Below are 20,086 nucleotides of genomic sequence, written 5' to 3' on the forward strand. Positions count from 1 at the left end.
CCATTCAAGTCAGCAGATGTATTCAATGCAAAAAATAATAGACTAATGGCACCTGCTTGCAAAAGCAGAACAGAGAGAATTCTAACGGTAAGAACCCGCAACAAATGTTGTTTCAAATCTGCTATTGTCATCAAAGTGTAGAGCAGTGGTGAACATCAGTTAGTTTTTCCACACCCGTCTCTCATGTGCATGTTTTCCCTTAGGCCAGGAAAGTATACCTTGATGAAATATTAGTGTTCACTTTTTCCAGAATAAACTTAGTCTGGAGTTTCTGGGTTAAGCAGCAATTAATATAGAGGAAAGTGACAAAAGCTAGAGTTACTTAGATAAGCTGGAAGTACAGATGAACAGATAGAACAAAGCTTGATACTCAAATGAAGTGCAAACTATATCCCAAGCTGACTCCCATTGAAGTGAATGAGAAATGTGTCTGGCCCATAGGTAGGTAGGCGTCAAAAGAGACACCATGCACAGAGTACATAGCAAGAGAAAGTGAGCATAGGAATGGAGTAATGAAACGTTGGAAAGTGCATGACTTCAGCCTAGCAGATACCAGAATTCTGGGATGTAAAAATGCAGGTAGTGAACTCAAGTCACAAGAAATTGTTTTAGAGCACCATTACGTGTTAGATCACCTTGGTGTCCTGGTTCAGTCACCATACTGTAGAAAAGGTCTCCAAGGAAGAAACAAGATTGTTTAAAAGAAGAGGAAGATTATTTTATGTAAGAAGGCTATAAAAACTCTGCTATCTAGAGAGAGAGTTGTTAAGCAAGTATGAGTGAAACTTTCCAGATGCCAAAGAAATTTGTGACGAGCCTCTTTGAACTGATGGTTAAACCTTAGGACTCTCAGACCCATGTGCTTTAAATTGGTTTAATGGAACACTGTCAAATGGTTAGGATTCAGACTGACTCAGCTATAACTTAAAATTGTTATAATCTTTGGGGGTCTTTGGAGGCTAAATATTTTTTAAAATTTCTGCACTGAAATACCATCACAGTCATCATTTTGGGTGGTGACATTGAAGTAGAGTGTTTCTGCAGGTTCTAGAGTAACCGTTGATTAGCCTTCACTGAACAAAGAAACTGTGAATTAAACTCTCACACCCACACCCCAGAAATAAAACCCTACTAAAACAAAGCGCTAAATTACATGCACTATTCTCCCTGTGGGGAGAGAATGAGAGACCACATGGGACAAATGTTAGCCTTATGGTATAATGCATTATTGGAAAGTGCTTAGATAAGATGAGGGTGGTGTAAGAAACTGTATAGACTAGAATGAATAGAGAGCAAAGCCAGTACCCTGCTACAGTGCAAGTTACTGCAGCAGCCCTTGGGGTCCCAATGCTGGTGTCTAAAGATGTAAAATGTACTGCTTCTGCTGTAATGGAAAATGCACAATAATATATTGGCCAAATGGAGGACAGTATTGTTTGGAAAATAAGCTTGCTCCTCAGGTTTTCAGGAGGGCGTTGTGAATGCAGAAAGAAGTAATTGATTGTGACCTTTTCCTGCAGCAATGTACAGCTCATCAGTAGATTCTCTCCCTCCTCACAAGACACTGGTTCTCTTGTTTTTTCACTTCACAATACTACAGCTCTCAATGTAAATCTGCTTTTAGGGCAAAGGAACCCGTGATAAGATCCTGATCAGGATTATGGTCTCCCGCTCAGAGGTTGATATGCTGAAAATTAAGAGTGAATTCAAGAGGAAATATGGAAAATCCCTCTATTATTTCATCCAGGTAAATCACAAGGCTCCTTGTTATAATCAGTGTATGGGATTTTCAGAAGCACTTGGCATTGGTCTAATTGCAGCCGCTGAAGTCAATGGGAATTTATCACTGGCCTCAGTGGGAGCAGTTAGATCAATGCCAAGCACTTCTGAAAATCCCACCCTTAGCTTTTAGTTGCTGCCCTGAGAGTCTAGCCAGCAAAATTTATATTCAGATTTTAGGCTGCATATAGTGACTGTGCACCAGTCTGTGGGAAAATGTCCACATCCCTGGGGAAAAGGTGGATCTTCCCAGAAAGCCAAACAGAAGAAAAAAAATAACCACAGATCAGCTTGCTCTGGAGCTGTCCAAGGAAAAAGAGGTTGTGTAAATGCCTGCCTGATTCCAGGCTGTGCTGTCTGTGGAAGTTACCGTAGCCCTAGAGCTAGAGTAACCGCTGTCTGTGGCCCCTGAGGAGTGGGGGAAGATAAGTCTCAATCCATTTTTTTCCTTCATAAATATTAGATGGAGAACCGGGGACTTTGTTTCCCTGGTTACAGGCTCACAGCAGCAGCGGCTTGTGCCTCTGATCACCAGATATGTTATGGACACACACACGCACGTCACCATGTAGGAGTCTCAACTTCCTTCCCCAACCCAATATTTGTATGAGTGGTGCCTGGCAATGGGGTGAATTGAAATCAAAATCCTGAGTCCAGCAGGCCCATTCTTTTACCTCAGCGGAATTCTGAAACAAGAGGTCAGTTCTGGGTGAGGTGGCTCCTTCTGAGATGACTTCTGCTACGCACCAACCACCCATGCCACTCCTGCATTATTAGTGCACTCTCCCACAGCATTCTCTGAGACTCTGGCCCTAGGGAGGGGTTAGTCCTGGTGGCAGCATAAAGCTGAAATAAGTATGTGGCTGCTGGTTTCCAAAAGGGGAAGTACCCCCTCAGAGTAGGCAGTGGCAGTCCCAGCTGTAGAGCTGCCATGGAGACAGTTTGGGGCCAGGTAGTCCTTTACATCTTGTTCAGTTTCCACTACAGGGTGGGCAGAGATGTGGCTGACTACATCTTATGTTCTTGGTTCATATACAGGGGGAGTTTCCCTGTCCCTCTTTACTGGCAGAGAGAGCAAACATCTTTCGTTTACACTGAGTTTCCTAATAAAAGGCCATATCTTTATATTGGGGAGTGACATACAATGTATTCCATTAGGGACTAGATGGATATTAAACTAGTTCACACAAGAATTATAACTGCCCATAGCAATGGGAGCATTGTCTGCTAGAACTCTCAGGTCACCATTATATGTCAGCCCAACAATAGGGCCCAAAATATCATTTGGCTGCCCCAGCTCTGTAATAGACTTACTGGGTTGCCTCAAGCAAGTTGCTTACTTTTTCTGTGCCTCTGCTCCCCAGGGAGATAGAGGGTGGGAGAAAAGGAGGTATCGCTATTCATCTGGTCTATTTAGACTGTAAGAGTGTTAGGACAGGAACTGATTCTTACTCCACATATGCATAGTAAAGATCAGTTCCTGTCCTAAAGCTCTTACAGTCCATTAGATTCTATGGGCTTGTCTACACTTAAAATGCTATGGTGGCTCAGCTGTGCCACTGTAGTGCTTCAGAGTAGACACTGCTAGCTCTGACAGGATGGATTCCACCATTGCTTTAGTTAATCCACCTCCCTGAGAGGCGGTAGCTAAACTGGTGGAAGAATTCTTCCATGGACCTAGCATGGTCTCATAGGGAATTAGGTTGGCTTAACTGTGCTGCTGAGGGACATGGATTTTTCACGACCCTGACTGACCTGACTGTTAAAATGACCTAATTTTCTAATGTAAACCAGGCCCCTTTCATGAATACTGCATTGTTTACTTATTGATTGTATTCCAAATGAGATCAGGGCTCTATCCAGTATTCAGGAAAAGGGAAGAGCTGTGCAATTCAAAATGTTTTGTGTTTTGCTTAATTGAACCAAATTGGAGAGTGGGTGGGCAGATGAGGGTTTAATAAAGAAGCCTTTCCACCATGAGATTACTGATTCAAATCTACCCTAGAGAAGAGGTAATAGATGGTAGCTAATAGATGGTAACCATAGGACAGAATTGAATCGTGTCCCTTTGCTCTCTGCCCTTAGGTTGTTCATTTTATACCAGAGTTCCCCTTACTGGTCCCACTTTTATCATGGTACATGCCAAACACTATAGAAAACTTCAGCTTACAAATAAACTCCTACTTGAACTTTGTCCTGCAAGTCCAGAGTACAGTGCAGTCACACTAGGACTTCATGTAACCTTCATTTCTTCATAAAGTTTCCGTTTCATTTTTCTTCCCTCATTTTGCAGCAAGATACAAAGGGCGACTACCAGAGGGCGCTGCTGAACCTGTGTGGAGGAGAGGATTGAAAACGGTGACCAAACAAATCCATGTCCACAGATGTGCTTTTCTGCTCTTCATCTTCCTGTAATCCTCAACTTGCCTAGCTAACCTGAATTTACCTCTGTATTTGCAAGACTGATGGTATTGTTTGCTTTCTTGTACTTCTCTAGATGACAGTGCGTTGCTTGGCTTTACCAAAGTTCTTATAAGCAAAAGGCCAGAGAAATGACCATTCCAAGGATAAAGAGTTGAAATGTGTTTGTGAAAGACTCTGCCTTCTTCTTATAATGTTTCTATTAAAATACAAATAAAACTGAATTTTTACTTTAAGAAAACAGGTCTTTCTCTTGGGTGTCTTGTTTCATAGCATAGGTTGGTGTGTAAACATCCATTGTTCGTTGCCTTCTTTATTCTCTCTGTGGAATCTTCTCCATGTTACCCTGGATGAGCAATATTGCTAGATCAGAGGCAGTTTGAGATCCAACATCTTGTGGTGATGTTGATCTAAAAACAGGAGTTTTATACTGTGAATTTGGGGGGAGTAGGAGGGCTCTGGTAAACATTTCAGAGCAGGATCCAACAGTCTGCAGAGAGTCAGACCATGCAGGAATGAAAACTGAGGTTTTTTTCATTTGGTTTCAAATGCCTCTCTTGAGCTGGGAGCATTCAGTGAATGTCTAATCTTGGCACTTTTCTTTTTCTCTTTAACACGTCCATGTCTAATTCTAAAGGGGAGCATGCCCTATTTTTCAGATTATTCTTAATTCATTTAGGGGGAAAAACTGTCCCATACTGGATTGCTGGCAGAGCTACAATCAGTGTTTAATTTCCTTGGTATTCTTGATCTGGAGGCTCTTTCTGGCCTTCCTTTTGGTCCCCTTTGACACACCTCAAGTGGTAAAATTAAATCCAGTAGTGTAAACTGCAGAGTGAGTAGGCATCAGAGACCAAATCATGTTAGTCTATAAATTTTATCAAACCTGGCTTGTAATTAATTAATAGCTAACTTTCTTCTATTTCCTCTCTGTTTTCATAAACGTTTGTAACTCACTTCTCCCATCCAGCATGCTCTGCTTTATTTCAGTTCTAATATTTTCCAGACTGTCAATGTTGAAACCCAATTGTCAATAAGTGCAATGGGTTTCCAGTCCTGAGGGAGATTCTGGGCCAGATTTTTCCAAACAGGGAGCAAGGACTACTTGTGTCAGGATCAGGCCCTTTCTACGCCTCTCATTTAGCTCTGACCCCAACCTCGGATGGTTACATTGGTGCCCTAACTCCAGAAAAGCATAGCAAAACATTTGGCAGGATGCACAATTGTAATTCGAGAAGAGGGGTGTGTCATTGAGGGGGCCCTCTGGGATTTGGGTCACTGGCCACCCTGCTCCTGACATCTGGGCTTTACCCCTTCCCCGAAGTGGGACCAAGCCCAGCTGAGTCATCAGCCCAGCCCAAGAGCTTGCAGCCTCTGCTCCAGGGGCACAAGGGAAGTTCTGAGCAGCACAACTGGTGACGTGCAGTATGTGGAAGGTTGCTGTGCAGTTGCGTGGTTTGCAGGGAATGCTGTGCAAAGTAAGGGGGCCAAAACACAGCCCCCCAGCACCTTGAATATGACAGACGTGAGCTAATGCCTAAAAGGATCTGAGGCTCTGGCCCACCCTCCCACTTACCATTGGAAAGGGGCTATTTCCATCTTCCCAATGAGAGGCACCGCACTCTTTCAGCCTTGGAAAGGCCCATGATAGCAGATTTTAAAAACAAACACTTTTGGGTCAGAAAAGCTATTTTCTAGCACTGTTTAAGGTTTTCATGACCCGCTTCTGGCCTCATTTTATCCCTCTCTCTGCAGGGCATGATTCCTTGCTTTGGATGCTTCTCTTCCTACCAGCTGGAGCCTTTGTCCTTTATATCCAGTATAACTACATCTATGTTTGGGAGCAGTACCACTGTAACTATATCGGTAAAAAATTACAGCCCTAACCCATCCTGTTTTACAGATACAAAAGCAATGGGCTCCAACCCGGCAATGATGCACTGGGCCCCTTGTGGCCACAGGGAGCTCTAAAGGGAGGGGAACGCTGGTATGTATTTCCATGCAGGTTCGGGGTTTAACCCTGTATGCTCTTTGGATGCTGTTGTATATAATTACACGCTGCTCAGCAGAGGGGGCCCAAGCCGTGTGTGTGTGTGCGCGGCGCAATATAAATATTAGGAACCTAACTTCCTCCCTTAGCAGCTGTGTCCCTCAGATGTTACGTGACCTGTAGCCTTATTGCAAAGACTGTTCTACCCCCTGGAGATAATTTAAGATTTTTTTTCTTTTTAAATCAACCTTTCTGAAAGGCAACGATGCGCCACAAACCGCAGCCCAGTTCATATTGCTGTTAAAGCATGCAGTAGTTTTTCTTGCTGACCTACAGTTGGCTTTACACAGAGCTGAAGATTTGGTGTGGAAACACTGTCTGCAACTGCCAAAATTCAGCTGCAATCTCTCTATCTGCACGCACAAATGTAATATTTTTTCTTCAGGACCACCTCCAATTTAGTGCTTGATGGAACAGTGCCATTGACACCTGTTTACAAAAACACCTTTCATTCTGATTTGTATATTAAAACTACTTGCTGAGACAGCAAATCACTAACTTAATATAATTAGATAAGTCAGCTCTATAAACTTTTGCTTTCTCAAATGTGGTCCTATAAAAGAAATCAGATGGCAGACATTTTTCCAGTCAATGGAATGAGCAACTAGAATTTGATGGCTAACATGTTCTGCTTCACTGCTAGAGGATATTCAAAATTCCCCTCTCTGGAATTTCCATTTAAGTGGTTAATGAGAAGCAAAATTAAATAAACCTATGTGATTTAGAAGGCCAGTGTCATTTTGTCTGAACATAGAGCAGAAATAAAAGCAGTCGTGAAAATGAGACCCCCATTTCAAAAAGGCCAAGAACCGACTGCCCCAAGCATCTTTAGTTTAATGCAGGTTTTCTTTTCCTAAAGCACCTTTCTCAATGTTTGGGGGGGGGGGGGGGGGGGAGTCCAAGCACAGTCAGACTTTACATCTTTTAGGATAAAAAATATACTTTATACTTTAAAAATATAATTTAATTAAATATATACAAATATTTTAGCTTCCTTTTAAGTGCAGGTATGTTTGAGTACAAACCTAAAATGTTTGTTTTGAATCATGCTGTTCATACTTTCACAACAATTCCTTGGTGAGACTCCAACATTGGTGACAAATTTGCAAAATCTGGCCCTCATCCTACGTCTGATCCATGCAATGCAGAGTGGGTCTCTGCCCAAAATGGACTTACTGCAAGATTAGGCCTCTGTGGGATTTGGGAGTTAGTGTTGTGGACTGGCCAATGCTGAAATACTTCACTAAAAATTTCACTCTCTTCAAGGCCAGTATCTGAAATGCATGAATAAGTGGAATTGCAATTTTTTAAACAGTATAGTTTCGAGCCCTATTTTACTAAAATGGCCACTACAACATTTGCCATCCACTATGCTTGGAAGAGACATTTAAAATATATCCTTGCAAATCTGTGCCGTCCCAAGCATAGGAAAGGCCTGGTTTTCATTGCCTGCAGAAGTTAGTCAGCAATGCATGCACGCTGTAGTTCTCCTCCCAATGGTACACAAAGGCCATGGAGAATCCAAAACACTAGCTTAGCAACTAATAATTATTTCCATTTCAACAACACTATCTGTCTGAGGAGCCCAAACTGCAGCACAACGAGGTAACACCTTCTGCGTGCTGTTAGACTTTTGATGAGTGGGGAAACTGAGGCCCTCCAAGAGCAAGTAGGTTAACAGAGATAAGGAAATCTCTAGTGCTCTTCATTCTGTCCTGTACCTTTATCTGAAGGCCATCCACCCCTCTAGCTAGTCACAGACTTTACCAGACCATCATGCTATAATAGCTGAGCACTTAACAGTCTTCAGTGTGTTTATCCTCACAGTAAGGTAGGAAAGTGCTAGTTTCCCCATTTTATTGAAGGGGAACTGAGGCACGGACCAGCTAAGTGATTTGCCCAAGGTCACACAGGAAGTCTGTAGAGGAATAGAAAACTGAACCTGGCTTTCTGAAGTCCTAGGTTAGGGCCTTAACTGGGGGGGACTATCCTTTCCAATTAAAATACCAGTTTCCCTAAAACCCCAGAGGTGAACCACGCTGCCCCTCCTCCAGCCAAATTAGAGGGCAGATGAATGGATTTGAAAGGTAGGGTAGGAAAAACAAGTGTATTGTAACTATGATACAATGTATTATGTCGCAATGATCATATTTGCCTCAAGAGTCTTGCGTTATGTGCTTTGTCCACAAAGCCAGACCCAAAGCTCATGAATGAAATCGATGAGTACCAAATCTACGACTAGTCACCAACCAACCTACAAGTCCCATGGAATAGGAGGGGTTACAAACTGAAATGTGGTAGGGTTCCTCAGAGAGCGAGCCACATGGGCAGAGCTCTGGGAGTGTATAAAAGCCTTTGCAGGCGGGAAGTAGCCTGTTCCATTGTCTTAAAATATTCCCCTCGCTCTTAAAGCTGAGGTAAACATATGATGTCCTACTCTCAGCACATCATGGCCTCAAGAGCTTGTTACACAACAGAATGCTTTTTGACTATAAAATCTTTGGGGCAGAGGTGTCATCTTATGGGCTTGTACAGGGCCAAGCACAGCAGTGTGCAAGTTCTGCCTGGCCTCTGGATGTGACTGTAATATGCTTAACAGTAATAATGATGTTGAATCATAGAATCATAGAATATCAGGGTTGGAAGGGACCCCAGAAGGTCATCTAGTCCAACCCCCTGCTCGAAGCAGGACCAATTCCCAGTTAAATCATCCCAGCCAGGGCTTTGTCAAGCCTGACCTTAAAAACCTCTAAGGAAGGAGATTCTACCACCTCCCTAGGTAACGCATTCCAGTGTTTCACCACCCTCTTAGTGAAAAAGTTTTTCCTAATATCCAATCTAAACCTCCCCCACTGCAACTTGAGACCATTACTCCTCGTTCTGTCATCTGCTACCATTGAGAACAGTCTAGAGCCATCCTCTTTGGAACCCCCTTTCAGGTAGTTGAAAGCAGCTATCAAATCCCCCCTCATTCTTCTCTTCTGCAGGCTAAACAATCCCAGCTCCCTCAGCCTCTCCTCATAACTCATGTGTTCCAGACCCCTAATCATTTTTGTTGCCCTTCGCTGGACTCTCTCCAATTTATCCACATCCTTCTTGTAGTGTGGGGCCCAAAACTGTACACAGTACTCCAGATGAGGCCTCACCAATGTCGAATAGAGGGGAACGATCACGTCCCTCGATCTGCTCGCTATGCCCCTACTTATACATCCCAAAATGCCATTGGCCTTCTTTGCAACAAGGGCACACTGCTGACTCATATCCAGCTTCTCGTCCACTGTCACCCCTAGGTCCTTTTCCGCAGAACTGCTGCCTAGCCATTCGGTCCCTAGTCTGTAGCGGTGCATTGGGTTCTTCCGTCCTAAGTGCAGGACCCTGCACTTATCCTTATTGAACCTCATCAGATTTCTTTTGGCCCAATCCTCCAATTTGTCTAGGTCCTTCTGTATCCTATCCCTCCCCTCCAGCGTATCTACCACTCCTCCCAGTTTAGTATCATTCGCAAATTTGCTGAGAGTGCAATCCACACCATCCTCCAGATCATTTATGAAGATCTTGAACAAAACCGGCCCCAGGACCGACCCTTGGGGCACTCCACTTGATACCGGCTGCCAACTAGACATGGAGCCATTGATCACTACCCGTTGAGCCCGACAATCTAGCCAGCTTTCTACCCACCTTATAGTGCATTCATCCAGCCCATACTTCCTTAACTTGCTGACAAGAATACTGTGGGAGACCGTGTCAAAAGCTTTGCTAAAGTCAAGAAACAATACATCCACTGCTTTCCCTTCATCCACAGAACCAGTAATCTCATCATAAAAGGCAATTAGATTAGTCACGCATGACCTTCCCTTGGTGAATCCATGCTGGCTGTTCCTGATCACTTTCCTCTCATGCAAGTGCTTCAGGATTGATTCTTTGAGGACCTGCTCCATGATTTTTCCAGGGACTGAGGTGAGGCTGACTGGCCTGTAGTTCCCAGGATCCTCCTCCTTCCCTTTTTTAAAGATGGGCACTACATTAGCCTTTTTCCAGTCATCCGGGACTTCCCCCGTTCGCCACGAGTTTTCAAAGATAATGGCCAATGGCTCTGCAATCACAGCCGCCAATTCCTTCAGCACTCTCGGATGCAACTCGTCCGGCCCCATGGACTTGTGCACGTCCAGCTTTTCTAAATAGTCCCTAACCACCTCTATCTCCACAGAGGGCTGGCCATCTCTTCCCCATTTTGTGATGCCCAGCGCAGCAGTCTGGGAGCTGACCTTGTTAGTGAAAACAGAGGCAAAAAAAGCATTGAGTACATTAGCTTTTTCCACATCCTCTGTCACTAGGTTGCCTCCCTCATTCAGAAAGGGGCCCACACTTTCCTTGGCTTTCTTCTTGTTGCTAACATACCTGAAGAAACCCTTCTTGTTACTCTTAACATCTCTGGCTAGCTGCAGCTCCAGGTGCGATTTGGCCCTCCTGATATCATTCCTACATGCCCGAGCAATATTTTTATACTCTTCCCTGGTCATATGTCCAACCTTCCACTTCTTGACATATAGCTGTGTAGTCAACATGACTCTAGAGCAGTGGTTCCCAAACTTTACCAAACTGCGAACCCCTTTCACGAAAATATCAAATCTCGTGAAACCCCCTCCTAAAAATGACTATTTCCAGGGATTTTCTCCCTTACCTGAGGATAAATTATAGAAACAGCAGTCTGGGAAATAATTTGTTTTTTTTAATGACACATTTATTACATACTATTTATCATGACATTATTAATTTTATTACATTATGAAAACAGAAACTCTTCCAAGATTTCACTTTTGTAGCTCTTATCACTTCCATTAAGCTGCCTACATGTTTTATCAAGGAGTACCAGACGTGAAACAGCATGAAGGTATTTAAGAAGCCAACGCAATTAAAGAGTTCCTCCCACAACCATCTGGGTCCTGAGCAGTCCAGGCAAACAATGCACAACTACAACAAAGCTTAAACTTGTTCTGCCAGGAAGTCATGGTCATGGGTCTCGGGCTGCCGGCCTCTGCGCCTGGGGTCCCTATGGATGGCTCTGTCCGCCATTACAGAATTTTTTTCTAAGAACCCCCCCAATACATTTCACAAACCCTCAAGGGTTCATGAACCCCAGTTTGGGAACCACTGCTCTTGAGGCACAGGCGGGGCCAGACTAAATCATTGCACATTGCTGATATAGCCCTTCCTTAATATGGGCAGTTGTTCTTAAATCCCTACAATGGTTGTCTAGGTAAAGACCCTGCTCTATAAATAAAATTCAAACACATTGGTTGAAATCCTAGCAAAACTCCCATTGACATCGATGGGGCCAGGATTTATCCATGATGGCAGTTTTTTTTCTAGCTGTGTTTCTTTCACAGATAAACAGGTCAATTTTCAAAGGTATTTAGTCACCTGGAGATGCAGCTAGGCACCCAATGAGATTTATCTGTATCGTTAGGTGCTTAAGTACCTTTGAAAATCTGGCCATCAGACCCCTACTCTTTCAAGCTGCTGCTCAAGTGACTATACGCTTGTCTACACTGCCCCACAATTGGGCCTCCAGGGGTGTGAATAGCAGGGCCTGGCAAAGTGCTGAGCTGTAACTCCCCCATGTGGACATTGCAGGCATGAACTAAAAGGTTCCTTGTTTGCTTTAGCATAGTTCTCATCAAACAGGATTCCATTAATATGGAGTAGGACCCTTTCAGTTCACACCGGCAGTGTCCACCCAGGGATGATACAGCGCGGCACTGTCGTGTGGACTGCTGTTCCCACCCCTGTAGTCCCAATCGCAGGGCAGTGTAGACAAGCCATTAGTCGCTTGAGTAAAGGGTTGAATGAGGGCAGGGCAGACATAGGCTATTACTCCTTTCTCAGGTGAGGCATTTGAGTGAAGTCAGCGCTCCTACAGGTAGACAGAGTGGCATAACACAGGAGCTTGATGGCCCAATCAGGCACTCAGGGCAAATCGGGAAACTATATAAAAGAGCTACCTAGGAGAAGGTATAGGCTGGAGTCATTAGCGGCTGTTTGCTAGAGGAAGGCTTGAAAGATCAACATGTTAGGTTTTCTGCTTAGATTATCTCATATTATCGTGAGAAATATGGGTTAGTTGGTAACACTACAGTCTTAGGGGCTAGTCTAGCTCCCCTATATTCAATAGGCATTCTGTCTTTGATTTCAGCATTCTACTGCAATGGCCCACTGTAGTTCATCTCCACTTTCTCTCGTGAGGTACCCAGTGCTGAGGCCTTACTCAGGGTGCCGTTAGGTTAAGCATGCTAAAATACTTGCACGTTTTTAATTGGCATCTGTCATAAATATAAAGGGAAGGGTAAAACCTTTAAAGCCCTCCTGGCCAGAGGAAAAACCCTTTCACCTCTAAAGAAGCTAAGATAACCTCGCTGGCACCTGACCAAAATGACCAATGAGGAGACAAGATACTTTCAAAGCTGGAGCGGGGTGGGGGAACAAAGGGTCCTCTCTGTCTGTGTGATGCTTTTGCTGGGACCAGCGCAGGAATGCAGGTCAGAACTTCCGTAAAGAGTTAATAAGCAATCTAGTTAGATATGCGTTAGATTCTGTTTTGTTGAAATGGCTGATAAAAATAAGTTGTGCTGAATGGGATGTATATTCCTGTTTTTGTGTCTTTTTGTAACTTAAGGTTTTGCCTAGAGGGATTCTCTATGTTTTGAATCTGATTACCCTGTAAGGAATTTACCATCCTGATTTTACAGAGATGATTCTTTCACTTTTTTCTTCAGTTAAAATTCTTCTTAAAAGAACCTGATTGCTTTTTCATTGTTCTTAAGATACAAGGGTTTGGGTCTGTGTTCACCTGTGCAAATTAATGAGGATTTTTATCAAGCCTTCCCCAGGAAAGGGGGTATAGGGCTTGGGGGGATTTTGGGGAGAAAGACGTTTCCAAGAGGGCTCTTTCCCTGTTCTTTGTGTAACACTTTGGTGGTGGCAGCATAAGGTCCAAGGACAAAAGGTAAAAGTTTGTACCTTGGGGAAGTTTTAACCTAAGCTGGAAAGAATAAGCTTAGGGGGTCTTTCATGCAGGTCCCCACATCTGTACCCTAGAGTTCAGAGTGGGGAAGGAACCTTGACAGTGTCCAATCACAATGGTGTGTCACTGCTGTTTGACAAAAATGTGATGGGGCATTTGCCCCACCCTGACCTGTAAGGGGTTAATGGAGCCTTAGGGAGGCTGCCTGAAAAGCAGTCAATGAGGGGGGCTGCCAGGGCCTGGCAGAACCATCTAAGAAGAGCTGGAGGACAGAGCAGGGTCAATAGCTGCCTGGAGCTCAATGCAGGAAGTTCAGGCTCCTAGTAAGAAGGAAGGTGCACCAACACCTTGGACAGGGCCGTGCTACTAGCAGGGACTGCGGAGGTTAAAGAGAGCTCCTGGCTGGCTGCTAAGACTGGCATTCTGAGGCCCTGAGGTAAGGGGGAAGAAGGTGCTAGGGCCATGGCTAAGGGAAATGTACTGAGAGGTTGGAGGGGATGTAGCACATAGCTACCATCTACAGAGTCCCTGGGATGGGATCTGGGTGTTGTTCTGCCCTTTGCCACTGAGGAAGTGGTTGGACTGCAGTACTGGCCTCTGGAAGAGGGGCGAGCAGATTGTGGCACAGCCAGAGGGCTGTGTCATGAAGAGGATGCCGCAGTCCTTGGAGCAATGTGGATCCAGGAGCAGAAGTGACAGTGGGTGAGACACTGCTGGCCTGTGAAGTTGATCCCCAAGATGACCAGCAGGAGGCACTAGCGTAGTGAGTGGAGTTCCATCACAAGAAATATGCTTATTTCTGTGGCTCATGGCTCTGTCTGTGTAGGTATTTACAGAGCTCCTGTTCTTGTACTTTGTGAGTCCCTCAGGTCCAGGTGCTTAAATACTTCTGAAGATCTGGGCCGAAGTAAATCATGGTCATGATTCCCTGGTAAGGCAGAGAGGTAATAACCCAATTTTACAAATGGGAAACTGAGGCACAGAGGGCCAGAATGGCTTGGTAAGGAGACAAGACATGAATGGCTTAGTCAAGAACCAGACCCAGATTTCTACGTCCTGGTGCCTACACTACAAGTTTGACCTAAATCAAGATCTACCTCTTACACTGAACAAAAGTAGACATTTCTTGCTGTCGGGTCTCCAAGTGATTTAAGTTATGTCTTGTTGTGAAGGAGCAGGGTTTTGCTGCACTGTGTGGGCAGGAGCTGCTTTCCACTGCTTGCCCCTTAGTTCTTCAGTTCTTCAACGTTATCTTTGATTTTGCTGACTGCAGTGGGAGCTGATGAGCCCCACAGGAGAAATATCAGCTAGAAACGGTTTTCTCCTATTCATATACAAGAGCCCCAGAAAACTGACCTGTTTCCCTCTAGGGATAAATATTTACATTCAAATAATACTCTTGGAACCATAGCTTGGTGTTTTCAAGACCCTTAGGGGCATAACACACAAACAAACAACTTGATCCAAAATTGCAACTCGTTGGAGATGCATTTTTAGCAGTTGCTCACAAGAGGGAGCTCAGAGAAAGCGTCAAGCTTTCACTATCTTAAAAAAGAAATATAAATAAATCGTGAACTCTGGTCTCCACAAACATTTACGTTTTCAGACTCTTGACTAACCTTTTCTAAAGCTTAATGTAAAAAAAAAATACTGTTTCAACTTAGTACTTTCCCCAGAATATAAAATTAAAGCCACGTTTAGTGGGAATAATTATCCCAGATAGTGATAATTGGTCTTTCTGACTCTAGTGCAAATTACAGGGCTTGGAGGCTCAAACAAGTCCTTTCATTCTAAACGTTTTTGTGTTGTTCAAAAACAAGAGGGTTTTATAAACATCCCTTTAAAAAAGCAAGTTAATAATGGCCCTAGCTACAAAGAGACGTTTTCCCCCCCTCCTCCCTCAACAAGAAATCTTTAGAGGAAATGTTTTTGGTCCTAACAATTATTTGAGGCTTGCTGATGGAAACTGGTTCTTTCAAAAGGATTCTTATTCTTGCTTTCTCAGTGGGAAATTAAACACATCTTCTCTTCTTTTGCTGTATTCATATTAGCAGTTGAGGGTTTAATTGCTAACCTCTGAACATCCTTTGCACTTCTGCAATCTTTACTGATAATAAAGTAATTAGAAGAATTTATGTGCACATGTGCTATTAAAGTGAGTTTGCTAAAGAAGATGGTTCCAATTATTCATGGCTGTTAGGGTGCTGTACCTCCCCACTCAGAGTGATGTGTTTACACTCAGAAAACCCTTTTTAAAATTTTTTAGTAGAAAGAATAAATTTAATTAGGTGGAGCAACTGTTTATGTCCAGGTTATATAGGTTAGTATCTTAATGAAGATACCATTGAGCTGCATCTTTTCATTGGGGCTTTTTAAAGATAATTGTACTTGTTTCTTAATGGGAAACTCACATTGCACACCTCAAAAAGGTTGATCAAACATATAGCTAGGTTAAGTGTACTGTGAGGTTTCCTAATGTAATGGCTGTCTAAATAATTTTGCCAGAAAGCAAAGTTCTATGAACATGCTATTTTATACCTACTTATTTTTAGGTAATAGTTTACTTATAAGCTGGTAGTATTAAGAGGACTAGACTTCAAACCAACTTTTTGAACATACAGATTAAACTGTCCCCTGAAGATCTGCTTTTTGTTTGTTTTTTATTTTTTGCAAATGATCTGTTTGGGTGTGGCACCCTCCAAGCTATCAATGAATTGTTCTCCCTTTTTTAAGGTAGACTGTAAAAAAAACAAAACCAAAAAAACCACACAAAACTTAACAATGAGTACTTGTAAAATATTAGCGCATGTGGAGATATTTTAATTACTTTCAGAAAATATAAACTTGGCTTTTCATAGTTATTACAAAATGTGACTCAATACATTGTATCTTACTGGGATAAATCTAATAAGATTATCAATTCATTTATTATAAATATCTCTGCTTTTGTATCTCTAAGTAAATCAGTAATGCAACAGATATCCATTTTAATATACCATACAATGCTATAATTTAAAAAATATCTGTGCTAGAACGATAAATGCTCCTAGGTGTGTTAGAGGTTTTTTTTTTTTTTATTGTACAGTTAATTCTGAACTGTCTGTCCCCAGTATTCCCTTGTGTGTGTGTGGCGGGGAGGGAGAGGCAGTGGGTTTTTTTTTTTTAATTTAAATTTTAAAAAAATTGCTTAGTTGTTCCAGACAGCGTATATTCCTATTGACGGATTACTAGACGATAGCTCTCAAGCCCGTTGCAAACCTATAGTTTGTGAATATATTCTTAATCGCAAAATGAAATGCTGGTTTAATATCCTCTACGTTCAAGAAAAATATCCCTTTCTGGAAAGGGGTTGGGTGGGGGAAGTGCAGGGGGACAGCATAACAGCTTGATAAATTAATATTAGGTCTGTGGGGTTGGTGGGTGTTTTTTTTGTTTTATTTTTTTAAGCAAAAAACCGCACTGGTTGGTTGATATTTTCTGGTTACATTCAAAGCTTGAATGTTAAAAGATTTTAATGGGAGGAGGGGAAGCTGTTCCTCCTCTGTCTTTCCTAGACTAATTTACTTTAACAAGCAAACTGTGTTGGCCCAGCAGTGCAAGACCTGCCTGGGTGACAAGTAGTACTGTGGGGTGTGTGCATGCGTGTGTGGCATGTGGAAGAGATTGAAAATCTAATAAGGTGGGATTTGGTCTCTTCATTGTTTTGTGCTCAAAAGACTAGGAGGCATGGAGAGGAATCAGAAGAGCAGTGACTTCAGGATAAAGCTGCTTTTTCTGTAAGTAGTGTTGATAGAATCATAGAATATTAGGGTTGGAAGAGACCTCAAGAGGTCATCTAGTCCAATCCCCTGTTCAAAGCAGGACCAACCCCAACAAAATCATCCCAGTCAGGGCTTTGTCAAGCGGGGCCTTAAAAACCTTTAAGGATGGAGATTCCACCACCTCCCTAGGTAACCCATTCCAGTGCTTCACCATCCTCCTAGTGAAATAGTTTTCCTAATATCCAGCCTAGACCTCCCCCACTGCAACATGAGACCATTGCTTCTTGTTCTGCCATCTGCCACCACTGAGAACAGCCTAGCACCATCCTCTTTGGAACCCCCCTTCAGGTAGTTGAAGGCTGCTATCCAATCCCGCCTCACTCTTCTCTTCTGCAGACTAAATAACCCCAGTTCCCTCAGCCTCTCATCATAAGGGATACTGATGCAGTGTTTTAAAAGCATGTTACAGGAACTGGAAAGGTGCCAAAAGGCTCAAAATAATGAACTACAATAAACTAATGGACGGACTGACAAGCTGCATTGGAGAGTGTCCCACTTGCTGTGTCTCATGCATATAGGCAAGAGAACAGAGCTTGTGAGATTTAGCCTCAATGCCTTTTTTAAAAAAAAATTCAAACCCGTATTTAGTGTATTCTGGATTAGTTCAGGTCAAAGCCATGAAGCCAACCTTGAGTTAGCTGAATGACCTGCTCTGATACCTCTCTTGAGATAGAAATCAGATTAAAAGGGAGCTAAAATCACAAACAATGGAACATTCACCAATACAGGAGGGTTTTTAATAATGGAAAGAGCAAGTTATTTTTGTGTGGTTTAATAAACAAATGAAGCCCATGAAGGTGTGGATAAGAATATTTTTAGCCCAGGCATTGTTTTATTTGTTAAACTATAAGCATTTGGATGCTGCATACATTAGAGCTTATCAATACAGAGAGTGGTACCCGTTTAACTGAAAGTGGGATTTTAAACTAATCTAGTTCAACCAAAACAAAAGGCAAACTGAATTAAATTAGTATCCAGCTAAACCGAAGTAAATTGGGAACAGGTTTCAGTTAAACCACATAGAAGTTTACAGCAGTTGATCTAAACCAGTGAAAATTTGTGTGTTAGGTAGGGAGGGTCTGGCAATGTAATTTTCTATCCCTTGTAATCCCATTTATGTTAAAGGGTGCACCCTTGATGCTAAGTACAACTCCCATAAGTGTTTGCTGGATTGGACTCGCAATTTAAAAACACTTGCAGAACAGAGCTTGTGCTGACAAAGATTTAGAGCAAATGCTAATGCACGGATAAAACACAATAAAAACTATAATTGCCGTATGAGTTAAAGGACAGAACAGTAGCTCTTAATCTGAACAATATTGTCCCATTCAAACAATAGTTGTATTATTGTGTCACTTTTGTTTTCGTACATTCTTGGCAGGTTAGAGCCCTTCCTACAACTGGTATGAATAAGCCATTTAGAATGCACATTAGCTGTTCCAAATATTTTTTCTGGATTCTTAAACAAAAGTAGAAGCTTTCCTTCTACCTCTGGTTTTTATAACTGTATGTTTGGTGATTTGGAAAAGACATGATGTAATCTAAAATGTCTCTTTTTGATATAAGTGTGTGGAATGAACAGTGCAGAAGGGAGTTAGATGAAATATCACTGAATCTGAGCAACATTCATTCCCAGCACTGAGAAATACTGATTGTTGTTGTTGTTTTTTTTTTCCTAAGTGTGTGTAACTAAGTATTTATTTCGGCAATATTTCTGCCACACACATCCTTTCTCTACTTCATTCCTATAATGGGCAAATTAACTTCCAGTTCTTGTGAACTTTATTGTCTGAACAAGAATCAGCTTTTGTGCAACAGAATGCAACTTTGGTCAGTTCATAGTGCTCTTCTTTTATTGGGTATTTTAGGTCTTACAAATCTGTATGTTTGATCCAAAATTTACTGAGATATTTACTGTCCTATGTGCACTTTGGCACAGAACCATAGAAATGTAGGGCTGGAAGGAATCTTGAGAGATCATAATGGCAAATATTAGTTGCCTTCCAACACTGTTGGCTCATATTCAATTTGTGATCCCACTATATCCCCGTATCCTTTTCAGCACTACTACCACCATCTTGCCATTTATTCCCCATTTTGTAATTGTGCATTTGATTTTTTTCCTCTTCTTAAATGTAGGCATAACACACTCACAACTCATATCTACACTGGGGAAATGCATCATGTTAGAAAGCATATTAACTAATGTGATGTTCAACATGACTCAGCATCAATTGTATAACAGGACAAGTTGTGTCTAAAAATGTCAGCCGATTTCCTGTAGGGCTGACCAGCTAATATATTGTAAAGCAGACCTGTACTTGGTTTTTACTGTAGGCAAAAGTACCATGTTAACACACTAACAGGATACATCTTCCAGTGTAACTAAGACTACTTTTTTAGTATTAAGACTGTTTTAAACACTAATAATCAGTGTTAACTCCTCGATTTGGAGGTAGCGAGGTCTTATTAAAACAAGCGTCTGAGAGTCAGGGTTCTTGGAGTCTATTTCCCACTTTGTCCCAGGGCTTGCTATGTGGCCTTGGGTGAGTCACTTATCCTGTTTGTCTCAGTTGCTCCATCTAAAAAAATTAGATAATTTTAGTCTTTGTGACGCTTGTAGCAATCTCAGAGTAAGTGTTGTTTACAAATCAAACTGATTCCAGTTGTGGTGCTAATTGTTAATAATAGCTTATATACCCTTTCATTCTCAAGTCATAGGTTTAGCTCCAGCCAAAGTCTATAGTAACTGTAATGACTGTCAGTCATCTTTTGACTCGAACTGTTTCTACGATTAGTTTTACAGCCTCAGTCCAATTCTAAATTAAAAGGACGTAAATGCTTGAATGTATGCCTACTATGCATGTGTGTATTTCTGACCCTCCCTAACTTGCACAGTTGGGCTTTCAATATGATTTTGAGAATTTGGAACCAGGCATTTAAAAAGCAACAAAACAAATTGCACGAAGTAGTGACCCTGTTGGCAGTCTCACC

The 20,086-nt window shown here is 42.3% G+C and overlaps 1 protein-coding gene across 1 annotated transcript in view; it reads left to right on the forward strand.

Annotated features, from left to right (window-relative positions):
- Positions 1–4,441, forward strand: part of ANXA2 (annexin A2) — a 48,833-nt gene extending 44,392 nt beyond the window's left edge. The window contains exons 12-13 of the mRNA XM_048867379.2: positions 1,625–1,747; positions 4,073–4,441. Coding sequence (XP_048723336.1) covers positions 1,625–1,747; positions 4,073–4,132 — 183 coding nt within the window. The 3' untranslated portion in view covers positions 4,133–4,441. The remainder of the gene's footprint in view (positions 1–1,624; positions 1,748–4,072) is intronic.
- Positions 4,442–20,086: the final 15,645 nt, after the last annotated feature.

Source organism: Caretta caretta, chromosome 10, assembly GCF_965140235.1.
Source record: "Caretta caretta isolate rCarCar2 chromosome 10, rCarCar1.hap1, whole genome shotgun sequence".
Classification (NCBI taxonomy): Eukaryota; Metazoa; Chordata; order Testudines; family Cheloniidae; genus Caretta; species Caretta caretta.